General features: G+C 39.6%; 1 protein-coding gene and 1 long non-coding RNA gene across 3 annotated transcripts in view; both read left to right on the top strand.

Annotated features, from left to right (window-relative positions):
- LOC309802031 overlaps positions 1-12,635 on the top strand; it is a 622,798-nt gene that overhangs the window by 50,211 nt on the left and 559,952 nt on the right. The window lies entirely within an intron of this gene.
- NRDE2 (NRDE-2, necessary for RNA interference, domain containing) overlaps positions 1-12,635 on the top strand; it is a 48,678-nt gene that overhangs the window by 5,665 nt on the left and 30,378 nt on the right. For both annotated transcript variants that reach the window (XM_082617004.1, XM_082617005.1), the window contains exons 2-3: positions 11,085-11,193; positions 12,213-12,446. In XM_082617004.1, coding sequence (XP_082473130.1) covers positions 11,085-11,193; positions 12,213-12,446 — 343 coding nt within the window. The remainder of the gene's footprint in view (positions 1-11,084; positions 11,194-12,212; positions 12,447-12,635) is intronic.

Genomic DNA, 12,635 nt, shown 5'->3' with positions numbered 1-12,635 from the left:
TCCCTTCTATTTTCTCCTGTGATTTGTTGAGGAAGCTGCATCATTTGTCCTATAGACATTTCTCACCAAATCCTTATGGTGTCATTTAACATGCTTTTCTACCCTAGCATTTCCTGTAAACTGGTAGTTAGATGTAGAGAGTTAATTAGATTCAGGTACAGTTTTTTTAGTTGAAAATACCTCATTGGGTGTGCTCTACATTTGCTGTTGAGCCAAATCAGGAAGATGGGCTGTCCAGTTTTCTCTCTTTTAGTAGTAAGATTGATCAGTGGATTCCTGGATGGCCTGATTCATCCATTATGAAGCTGCCCATCAGTCTTTCACCTAATGATTTTTGCAGCTATTTATGATTATTGCTTAGATCCACCATTTCCTTGGGGTTACAAAATGGTTATTTTCCATTTTTAGCATTCCTCCTATATTTATTAGTATCAGTTATCCTATAAAGAACTTCTTCTCAACACTGTTGGGATACCCTGAAATACAGTTCAGGCAGGAAAGACAGGATGAATACTTGATTTGTTCCTTTTGTCAGTTTACAGAATAACAAGTTTGGATCTTGGCAACTTTTAGAGGTGACAAGTGAGGTGTTTCTCCCCCCACCCCCTTTAATTATGAACTCATGAATTTTTAACATGCTTATATTTCAGTCCATTGCAAATACTATTTTCTAATGCTCAAATTGTCCCATTTTTGGCTAATGGGGCCTTGATCAAGTTGGGCCTGTGTCTTTTTGGCATAAATCCGTTGTCTTTAATCACTTCCTTGCTTTCTGCCCTTAAAGCTGCTCAGAGCTCATCGCTTACATGTTTTATTATGGCCTGGAATTGGCCATTTCTCAAAGGAACCCTGGTTTCTTTTAGTGGAAAATGGTATGGGTATGTTAAAACCACAAATTGGATGTTGGGAGTACTCATGGCACTGGATTGTCATTACTTCTAAACATTTTCAGTGTCCAGAACCAGAAAGAGAAAAATACATCATGACTTCATACTGATATTTCTAATCCAAGTTAAGATTATGAGATTTTTAATTGATTTCTTTGATTTACTATTTATATTTATTTCCTCTTATGCTGAAAATATTAGTTCTTAGTGTCATTAGTCCAGTTATGTACAGGTCCAAAATAACAATAGTAATATGACTAATACTAAATAGTTCACTATTTCTTTATGGTTCTATTTGTCCTTAGGCTGTATCCCACAACCCATGTGCTGTCAAATTACTGTGTTTTAAATTCACTTGAAATAATTCTCTGTGTGGCTTCATTACCAATTTGATATACAATTAGGTATATTTGTTTTTAATTTTGGGGGATTGTGTTTTTATTCTTTTTGATTTGGTCCCGTTTTATAATGTTGTGAAACATTTACATGGTTCTAAAGTTGAAAATACATGTAACCCAGTTATTTCTGGAGAAAAACTTCCATCTCAGTTCTCCAACTTTCCCCTACAGTTTAGAATTTTTAGTAATCAATGATAGCCTTCCGTTTTTTTCCTCCTTAACATGAGCAACAACATTTCCACTCTGTTTCTATTTTTATTTTAATTTTTTGTTTTTTTATTAAAGTATAGTTAATTTACAGTGTTTCAGATATGCAGCAAATTGATTCAGTTATACATGAATATATATATACTTTTTCAGATTCTTTTCCATTATAGGTTATTACAAGATATTGAATATAGTGACCTGTGCTATACAATACGTCCTCATCATTTCTCTATTTTATATATAGTAGTGTGTAACTGTTAATTCCAAGTCCCAAATTTATCTCTCCTCCCCTCTCCACTTCGGTTTCTTTCTTTTTTTTTTTTTTTTTTGCGGTACGCGGGCCTCTCACTGTTGTGGCCTCTCCCGTTGCGGAGCACAGGCTCCGGACACGCAGGCTCAGCGGCCATGGCTCACGGGCCCAGCCGCTCTGCGGCATGTGGGATCCTCCTGGACCAGGGCACGAACCCGTGTCCCCTGCATCGGCAGGCGGACTCTCAACCACTGCGCCACCAGGGAAGCCCATGCTTCTGTTTCTTAAATGCATATTATTCTGCATTTTACCTAAAATCCCAGACATCACTCTACAGTGGAGTATAGAAGTCTTCCTCACTTCTTTTGACTGGTACACAGAGCTCCATAGTGTGGATGTCATATACTTTATTCTGTCAGTCCCTATTAAGGACATTTTGACTGTTTCTGGTCTTTTGCTGTTAAAAATAGAAGCACTGTACTTTTGGCCTTACACTATAAAATGTGATAAAAATGTAAGATGGTGTTAGTACTGGTGTGTGCAGAGTTTCAATTAAAAACAAAAACAGAAACAAAAAACTCCTGGACAGGAAAGATGAGCAACACCAAAGTAAGTGAGAGAGGCTCTGTTCGCCACTCTCGGTACTGTTAAGAGTTAGGCCAGGGTTTCAGCAGGCATCACACTCAGTAAGTGTTTTGGGGAGGCTAAATTCAGTAACATTCATTCGGTCAACAAACAGGTATCCAGCGCCTCCCTTGTGTTAGGAGCAGCAGAAAGACCCCAGTGTGTGCTCCCACCAATTCTCGAGCTTTTCTTTCTACACCGTCAGATTTATTAGGCTTGTCTACTCTAAAACATTGTTGCTTAGGGGTTGAATATTCAGACAGAGTTGGGCTGGAAGATATGAGGCATATGAGGCAGGTGTATTATTTATATTTGGGGAAGAAACTACACACATTGTCTTTTTACCTGAAACCTGCTCTTCTTCCTGTGTCCACATGTTAGAAAATGGCACCAGCATTCTCCCAGGCCAAAACTTAGACACATACCTCAACTTCCTGTTTCCCCCATTCAGTTCTTTATCCAGTCCTTCCAAATAACTCTTAAATTCATTAGTTTCCCTCTATTCTCACTCTCACTGCATAATTTTCACCATGGTCACTCCCTGGATTATTACAACGGCCTCCTAAATAGTCACTCCCTGAACCACTCTCCACACCGTAGTCAGAATTTTAAAACTACTTATTTAAAAACACTGTCTCTGATATAAATCGTACCAGTGTTTTCTTAGCTCAGTCTCCCAAGACAATAGAAATAAAAACAAAACTAAACAAATGGGACCTAATCAAACTTGCAAGCTTTTGCACAGCAAAGGAAACCATAATCAAAACAAAAAGACAACCCACGGAATGGGAGAAAATATTTGCAAATGATGCGACCAACAAGGGCTTCATTTCCAAAATACACCAACAGCTCATACAACTCAACAACAAAAAACCAGACAACCCAACTGAAAACTGGGCAGAAGACCTAAATAGACATTTCTCCAAAGAAGACATACAGATGGCCGATAGACACATGGAAAGATGCTCAACATTGCTAATCATTAGAGAAATGCAAATCAAAACTACAGTGAGGTACCACCTCACACTGGTCAGAATACGGCCATCATTAAAAAGTGTACAAATAACAAATGCTGGAGACGGTGTGGAGAAAAGGGAACCCTCTTATACTGTTGGTGGAATGTAAGTTGGTGGGAATGTAAGTTGGTGTAGCCACTGTGGAAAACAGTATGGAGGTTCCTCAGAAAACTAAAAATAGAACTATCATATGACCCAGCAATGTCACTCCTGGGCATGTATCTGGACAAAACTGTAATTCAAAAAGATACATGCACCCCTGTGTTCATCGCAGCACTATTCACAGTAGCCAAGACATGGAAACAACCTAAATGTCCATCAGCAGATGAATGGATAAAGAAGACGGCACATATATACAGTGGAATATTACTCAGCCATAAAAAAGAATGAAATAATGCCATTTGCAACAACATGGATGGACCTAGAGATCATTCTACTAAATGTAAGTCAGAAAGAGAAAGACAAATACCATATGCTATCACTTATATGTGGAATCTAAAATATGGCACAGGTGAACCGACCTACAAAACAGAAAGACAGTCATAGAGAACAGGCTTGTGGTTGCCAGGGGAGGTGGGGGTGGGGAAGGGATGGATTGGGAGTTTGGGGTTAGTAGATACAAACTATTGTATATAAAATGGGTAAACAACAAGGTCCTACTGTATAGCCCAGGGAACTATATTCAAAATCCTGGGAAAAACCATAATGGAAAAGAATTTAAAAAAGAATGTATGTGTATAACTGAGTCACTTTGCTGTACAGCAGAGATGGGCACAACATTGTAAATCAACTATACTTCAATAAAAAAATTAATTAAGGGCTTCCCTGGTGGCGCAGCGGTTGAGAGTCCGCCTGCCGATGCAGGGGACACGGGTTCGTGCCCTGGTCCGGGAAGATCCCACATGCCGCAGAGCGGCTGGGCCCGTGAGCCATGGCCGCTGAGCCTGCGCGTCCGGAGCCTGTGCTCCGCAACGGGAGAGGCCACAGCAGTGAGAGGCCCGCGTACCACAAAAAATAAAAAAAATAAATAAAATTTTAAAAACCACTATGTGCCATTCACTGGTCTAAATGCTTTACAAATACATATTAAGTCACTGAATCGTCATAACAACCCTATGAAGTCAGTATTATTGTCAGCATTTTTAGGGAGGAGGAAACAGGCACAGAAGCAGGATTTGAGCTCAAGCAATCTAGCTTCAAAACGTGTGTGCTTAAACGCTACTCTTTGCTGCTGATCTTTTGAACCCTAGGCCTGATTTTGTCACCCTTGCTCAAACTCAAGCATTTCCCCATTGCTCTTAGGGTAAACACAAACTCTGGTAGGGTTTTTTAGGCCCCTGAACCTCTCCGGCTTCATTTTGCTCACTCCCAGTGGTCCAGCCACAGCAGCTCCCTCCTGTTTCCCAGAGAATCATGCGTTCTCACTCTCAGGCCTTTGTATAAGCCATTTCCCCTGCCTAGATGCTTCCTAGGAGCATATTTGCCTACTTTTTTTTCTCATCCTTTAGGTCTTATTGAGCTGTTCTCCCAGGCAGCTTTCTCTGATCCATACCTAGTTTGGACTAGGGAACCCAGCTGTGTGCTCTCATTATACCCTGTAACTTTTCTTTATCTTGGGGTTGTCTAATTACATGTAAATGACTGCCAGCGTGTCCGCTCCCTGAGGGCTGTCCTGGGTCTGTCCATGCCTGGCTCTGAGGGAAAAGGTGCTGGATGAAAGGAGAAGACTTGGAGAGATGAGGTTTTTTGTTCCGAGTTGCACAACTAAAAAACTTTAATGCCAGTGTTTGAACGCAGGTCCTTCTGACACCGGAAATTGTATTATAAACCACACTGTGATATTGGAATGTTGGGGTTTGGTTGTTTAAACATTACCTTTGGGATCCCTGGGTCTCTTCAAATTGTAGCTTAACTGTGGAAAGGCTGACTTTGCTTAGATTCTCTGTACTCACCGTCTTAAATGAAGTTTAGTCATGTTTGCCAGTGCTGTTTGTACGAATGCTTGTGCTCTCAGATTCTGTCAGGAATCAAGTGTTTCCATCAAAACAAAGAGCTTGGCTCATTCTTTTGAAAGGAATAACCTCCTTCCCTAATATATATGCTGTAGAGCCCTAGAAATGTCTTGAATTATCACTGAAGGGGTGGTGCTTGCCTCTGAGTTCATGTAAACTCATAATCAGTGCTATTTTGTTAAACAGATTTCCCCCACTATCTGAAGGTAGAGCAGCGTTCTGATGAAACCTGTCCTAAGCTGAAATGGTGTACAGTGAAGAAACAGTTACTTCAGGACACATCTTGCTAACGGATGCACAAAGTAAATCAGGATAAAGCACAGATACTCACAGACATAGTTCAGAGCTATGGCGGCTTGATGCTGAGCTCCTTCCTGGGGAAGGAGCTTGGTGAGGCCACTGTTGCTGCTTGGGGTGCTCACTGCCTCTCAGAAGGCTCGCTGCAAAACAAACACTGAAGGCTACTTTTGCTTTTCGCCTTTTTTTTTTTTTTTTTTTTTGTAAAAGCGAAAATCCTCTTCGGATTTTGGCTAGTGAAAATAGGTACTAGTTGAAGGTCTTTCATAAAAGGAAAGTGCCATAAAGTGAACTTTGGAAAAGCAGGGGAAAGCCTAATACAATGGGGAATGGGTGTAGAACAAGGATATTTTATCCACTTGTGGTTCAAAATTTGTTTTTATTTTTTTAACTTTTTAATTTTTTAAAAAATTTATTTTTGGCTGTGTTGGGTCTTCGTTGCTGTGCGCGGGCTTTCTCTAGTTGCGGTGAGTGGAGGCTACTCTTCGTTGCGGTGCACGGGCTTCTCATTGCGGTGGCTTCTCTTGTTGCGGAGCACGGGCTCTAGGTGTGTGGGCTTCAGTAGTTGTGGCACGCAGGCTCAGTAGTTGTGACTCGTGAGCTCTAGAGCGCAGGCTCAGTAGCTGTGGTGCACAGACTTTGTTGCTCCGCGGCATGTGGGATCTTCCCGGACCAGGGATCGAACCCGTGTTCCCTGCATTGGCAGGTGGATTCTTAACCACTCTGCCACCAGGGAGGTCCCCAAAATTTGTTTTTAAAATTTAAATCTATTCATGACAATTCCTTGTTCCCTCCATCTATAGTGGAATTGAATTAAAGCATTTTCACTAGTGATGGAGAAATAGAATTATATAATAAACTTATATAATCGCAAAAAGCATTTCAGCTTGAAGTATTCAGTGATGATACATTATATTTTTTTCTGTAAAATTACACATGATGTAGTTTTTGTAGATACCTGCCTGGTTTTGTTAGGCAGTAGTTCTAAAGTGGTTTTTCTGCCCGATACTTCCACTCTTCTTCCTTTCTTAGATGTGTGTATGTGTATAGCAGTGTGCTAATTTCCAGGTAAATTTCAACCTGTGATTTACTTACTAACCTGCCGGGACAGAAGGTTTGCTAGCTAGTCATCTTCTCTATCTTAAACCCTAGGCATGTGGTATCCTGCTAGTCTTCTCTGTAATGTGTTACATCCTGCTTGGTATTAGCACAGTTATCTAAATACGTAATTGGTATTTGTAAATTATTTGAAGATGTAAGTAACTGTAGAAAAGGACTTTGCAATCTGATTAATAAAGCTTTTTTTTTTTTTTTTTTTTTTTTTTGTGCGGTATGCAGGCCTCTCAATGTTGTGGCCTCTCCCGTTGCGGAGCACAGGCTCCGGACGCGCAGGCTCAGCGGCCATGGCTCACGGGCCCAGCCGCTCTGCGGCATGTGTGATCTTCCCGGACCGGGGCACGAACCCGTGTCCCCTGCATCGGCAGGCAGACCCTCAACCACTGCGCCACGAGGGAAGCCCAATAAAACATCTTTTGATCTCAGATAACTTTCCCGGATTCTGTGTAATTAAAATTTAAGAATGCAGATGTATCACATGAACAGTTAATGTTATGATTAAGTATGTTCACCACTGTGCCTCCAAAGCCTGGAACTGTGCCTGGACACATAGTAGATATTCCATTCCTTAATGATTAAATCTGAATTTACAATGAAGACTGGAAGAATTATAAAGTAGTACTTTATACCTAGATAATGGCATTCTTTTAACAATCAAATTTTTTCAGTTCTGTAAATTAGGTGCTGGGGGTACAGGGATGCAGAGATATGATTCAGATCCTCATTCACTTTACTTATTCAACAAATATTTATTGACTCCAGTTACTTTGTACCAAGGCACTGTGCTAGGAGTTGGGAATACAGGAGTGAATAGTCATGGCTCCTGCCCCCATGTTTCTTTTGGTTTGGGAAGAAGGGAGTGGGAGTGGAGGCAAGCTGGAAACTTGGATGCACGAGTTGTAAACCGGTTGGTATATTTGTTTGGCTGGAAGAATATTTTTGTCGTTTTCTTTTTTTCTGTTGTCACTCTCGATAGTGTCATAGTAATCATTACTCATCTGGTCCCCGTAAGGATTTGAGTTGTTGGCCTTTGGCTTAGAATATGATGGGAAAACTTGACATGCAGATAATGAGATTACAATGTGAAAATTGCTGTCGTAGCCCCCTGTACCGATTGCAGGGAGACTTAGGAAAAGCAACTCCTTAGTTGAGGCGGTAAAGAGTTAGCACCATGGCATGGTTAGAGAGGGCTGGATGGAGGATCCCAGATCCAGGTTCAGTTGTGTGTGTGACTTAACTTCTTTGAGCCTCCGACTATTGATCTGTAAATGAGGGAAGGGTATCCAGGCTGTGCTCCAGTGAACCTTTGTGGACCTGCTCCCTCCCTGTGAGCCCCCAACAAGGGCATCCTGCTGCTTCTGTTCTGCATTTTGAACGTCTCTGAAACATTGTGCTTGAACAGTGAGTTCCTTGGCTAAGAAAGTTTGAAAATCTGTGGACTAGGTGAGCTCCCAAATTTTTCTAGGCCTAACACCCAATGATTATTACTTTAATATTCCACACATGGTTACTGCTAATATGATAGCCTCCTCCTCCCGCCCCCCCAAAAAGCAGCAGCAACTTCTTATCAGGTAAAAATACCTTTTGTTCCTATAAAAGGTCATTTGATTGAGATGAAGGTCACTCAGAGGGTCAGTGATGATTTGAGTTCAAAACCCAAGAGTTTTAGTTCTTTATAAACTACTTGTTTCCTCCCCACAGTGGTCCTATGTGGCAAAGCCTTAAATGCATCCTTTAAAAGCTTTTTTTGTACCTTCTGAAGGACTCTGGAGAGCTACACACTTTGTTGTTTTAAGGTATCTATTTCTTTACATTTCCTCCAAGCTCTCCTCACTATCCAGATATTTATGTAAAAATATAATGGACTTCTTTGAGAGCATCTCTCCTTGCATATTGTTTGTTCCACTTTTTCCCACTTTTCCTTTGCTCATGATAGAATCCAATTATTGTGAAAATAATTGTTATCTCAGTGAGCAACAGGAACTATTTTCACATACCTCTTGCCAGGAATTAGGCCCAAGGGAAGGGAACCCCACAGAAGGAAAAAGGAGACAATAGAAGAAAGACTGCATGAAGAATTCTTTTAACTCTTATTAAGTATGACCTTAAAAATTACTTGATCCCTTTGAGCCTTAGTCTCCTCTTCTGTACAATGAAGACTGTGGTACCTCCTATAGAGGGTTGTTGTGAGGATTAAAAGATGTAAATTAAGTGCTTAACCTGTTGCTTGGCCTACAGTAAAGCCCTTCATAAGCTAGATTCCCTCTCCTTTCCCTCTTTCCTGTGCTTTTCAATGTACCTTTTCTCTTTAGGAACTTTCCTTCCTTCCTCCATCCCCTCTTTTCCACAAATATTTATTAAACTCCTACTGATGGATGCCAGGCATTGCTCTCAGTGCTAGGGATGCAGCAGTGAATAAAATAAGGTACTGTATCATGGAGCATACATTCCGACATCCCCTCTTCACTAAGATGCAGTTACCACCAGGGACTAGAATACAGAATATATAAAGAACTCTTACAACTCAATAATAAAAAGACAACCCAGTTAAAAAATGGGGGAGAGATTTGAATAACTATTTCTATTGAAATATGAAGGGCCAACAAACACATGACAAGATTCTCAACACCGTTAGTCACCTGGGAAATGGACATCAGAACCACAGTGAGAAAACAGCATGCCCAGTAGGCTGACTGTGATCTAAAAGACGGAGAGTAACAAGCTGGCAGCGACGTGGAGACACTGGAATCCGCATACCTTGTTAATGGGCGTATAAAGTGGTGCAGCCAGTTAGGAAAACAATCTGACAGTTCCTCAAGATGCTGAACATGAGTTACCATATGACCCAGCAATTCTGCTCCTAGATATCTGCCCAAGATAACTGAAAACATACGTCCATATAAAAACTTGTACCTGGATGTTCATAGCAACATTATTTATAGTAGCCCCAAAGCCGAAGCAACCCAAGTGTCCCTCAACTGTTAAAGGATAAAATGGGATATAGCCATAAAATGGAATTATTATTCAGCAATACAAACGAAAGGAGTACTGATACATGATACAGCGTGGATGAACCTTGAAAACATTATGCCAAGCGAAAGAAGCCAGTTACAAAAGACCATATATTGTATGATCTTGTTTATATTCAATGTCCAAAATAGGCAGATCTATGGAGAGAGAAAGTAGATTTGTGGTTGCCTAGGGCTGGTTGTGGGAGTCGGAGGGCAGGAGGTGGGTGATGGGGAGTTGCTGCTAATAGGTGTGGGGTTTCTTTTGGGGATGATGAAAATGTTCTAAAATTCTCTTAGAGTGGCAGTTGCACAATTCTAAATATACTAAAAACCATAGACTTGTCCACTTTAAATGGGTGAACCTTGTATATAATCTATATCCCAGTACAACTGTTAAAAAATGTAATTAACCCTTCTCTCTTCTAATTTCAACCATTTTGTGGGTCCTTTCTCCTGAGCATGTGATTATACTCTGGCCTCCCATCCTAAAACAAAGCAGGACAAAATACACACCCCACTGTGGGCCCCCTTCTGCCACCATTCTTTTTCTTTCCTTCACAGCCAAGACTCCTAAAAGTTAGAAAATAAGTAATTTAGAAATAGTTCATCATAGAAGAGTTAGAAATTAATAGATAAGCAGAAAGAAGAAAAATTTTAGATATTTAACCTCACTGCCCAGAGATAATCATTATTAACATCTTATATAATTTTAGCATTAATTTAAAAAGTTGACACCTTCTGTTTTTATTTTCACAGAGTACTGTTATAAGGAAAAGCTTAAGTTACTGTACTAAGATAGAACATTGGAATTTTTTTTTAAAGAAAAATATCTGAATCTTCTGGAATAATGTTAAGCCTGGTGGGTTTCTATGCATGATTTGATTTTTTTAAACTTTTCAGAATTGTCTAAATCAAATTTGGGGTCATTAAAACCTAATGCTTTGGAAGCGTTCATGCTCATTAGAGTGTGGATGGAATACATAAAGCCTTGTTGTATTTTAGGCCATGCTTATTACATGGCTTTTGCTTAAGCTACAGCCTGATATCACAAGAGGATTTCAGCTTTAAATATTTTAGAGTGTGTTAAGGCCCCATGCCCTATGAAATAACAATTTCATGGATTCCCTTCAGCTTCTGTGGACTGTTGAAAACGTCTGGCTGACGTTGGCTGTGAATTAAGATGTCAGCTGGTAAGATGGATTTCCTGCTTTAGAAATCCTACTGAGCTAATTTCATTGATCTTTTCTCCTTTTTGCCCATGTGCAGAATTAGACTGGCTGAGCAACCCAAGCTTTAGTGTTGGAACCATAACATCTCTGAGCCAACAAACTGAAGAGGCCACAGCCTTTGTTTCTGAAGAGTCGCTACTGACCAGGTAGTTTTTTTGATAGGTGGATTTTTAGTCTTTGTCAGTGTACCGTCTATAGCTTAGTTTGAATGATGCTTCATAGAAAACCCTGTGATAAAAGAGTTAAGTAAAACTCTTCCTTTTACCTGATGTAATGAGGTGATCTTTGACTATTTTCCCTTATCTCACTCTTACAGATTATCCTTTTTTTCTCCTTTCCATTGGAGTAGCAAGTACATGACACAGTTACTGCCAGTAATTAGGCCACAAGGGAAATGGCATCATTGTGATTCTTCAGTAACTTTATTAACCTCATTAGTAACCTTTAGAATATTGTAATTCAGGTATTTCTTTAGTTGCATAAAGATAGAAGTTGCATGCAAAAATAGAAGGAGCTTTTGTAATAACATAGGATAAAACCTCATGAAAACTTTGGGGAAAGCAAAATGGCACACATCTGTACCCAGCTTTGAAAGAATTTTGTTATAGATCACTGGCTTGAGAAATGAGCTCTCTCACAAATATAGACCAAATGGTCTCATTAATATGATGTACTCTAAAAGTGTAGGAAGCTTTTAGAAATTGAGAATAGTTGATGCATGAGAGGGAGTAATGAGGAAGATCTCGTTATAACTTTAAAAAACAAGGACCAGAGTTAAACCTTTTTTTTTTTTGGCATTAAGGATATGCTGGCATAATATGTAAGACTGAAAATAAACCTTTTATAGCATTAAAAAATACTGTATTTGATAAAATAACTGGTAGATTAATTTAAAAATATATAGCTTTGAAACTATAGGTTTACAAGCTTAGAAATCTTAGAAAGATTAGAATTTCTTCGGCTGATGTTATTTTAGGTCCAACTCTTAAATCTTTAAGGTGAGTTGCAATCCAGGAAGGTACTGTATAATGTATGGGCACATAGTAAGTCTGTGTGAGCATTTATAGAATTTCCTTTTGCATATATGTTTATTTGCATACTTGCTTACATATTATTTCCCTAATTCTCCTTTGAAAATAATTCTATTGTTGATTTTCCCAAACAGGAGTCCTCTGAATTCAGAGCCTTCAGATGAAAGTGACACTAACAAAAAGCCCAAACAAACAAGCAGAAAAAAGAAGAAAGAGAAAAAGAAGAAAAGGAAGCATCAGCACCACAAGAAAACCAAGAGAAAACGTGGGCAGTCAAGTAGCAGTGGATCTGAGTCATATACTGATTCTGAAAACGACAGATCTTCCGGAAGCATCAGAAGCAGTAAAAAGGAATCAGAGAAACCGAAGTAGGTTTTCTATTCTCAAATACCTATGATTTTTCAAATCTTGAATTTTTCTCCCTTGATCGTTGCCACAAGTTAGACATCTGAATGACTATTTAGCCACTCAATCAAAATGGAGTCAATAAATACCTCAGTAAAGTGGGAAAAAACAAAAAGAGCTCTATCATTAGGTCAACATAAGAAAAGAAAACT

Source organism: Mesoplodon mirus (assembly GCF_964341445.2).
Source record: "Mesoplodon mirus genome assembly, chromosome: 4".
NCBI lineage: Eukaryota > Metazoa > Chordata > Mammalia > Artiodactyla > Ziphiidae > Mesoplodon > Mesoplodon mirus.
Note: the sequence above shows the minus strand (reverse complement) of the source record. Positions and strands in the feature narration are given on the sequence as shown.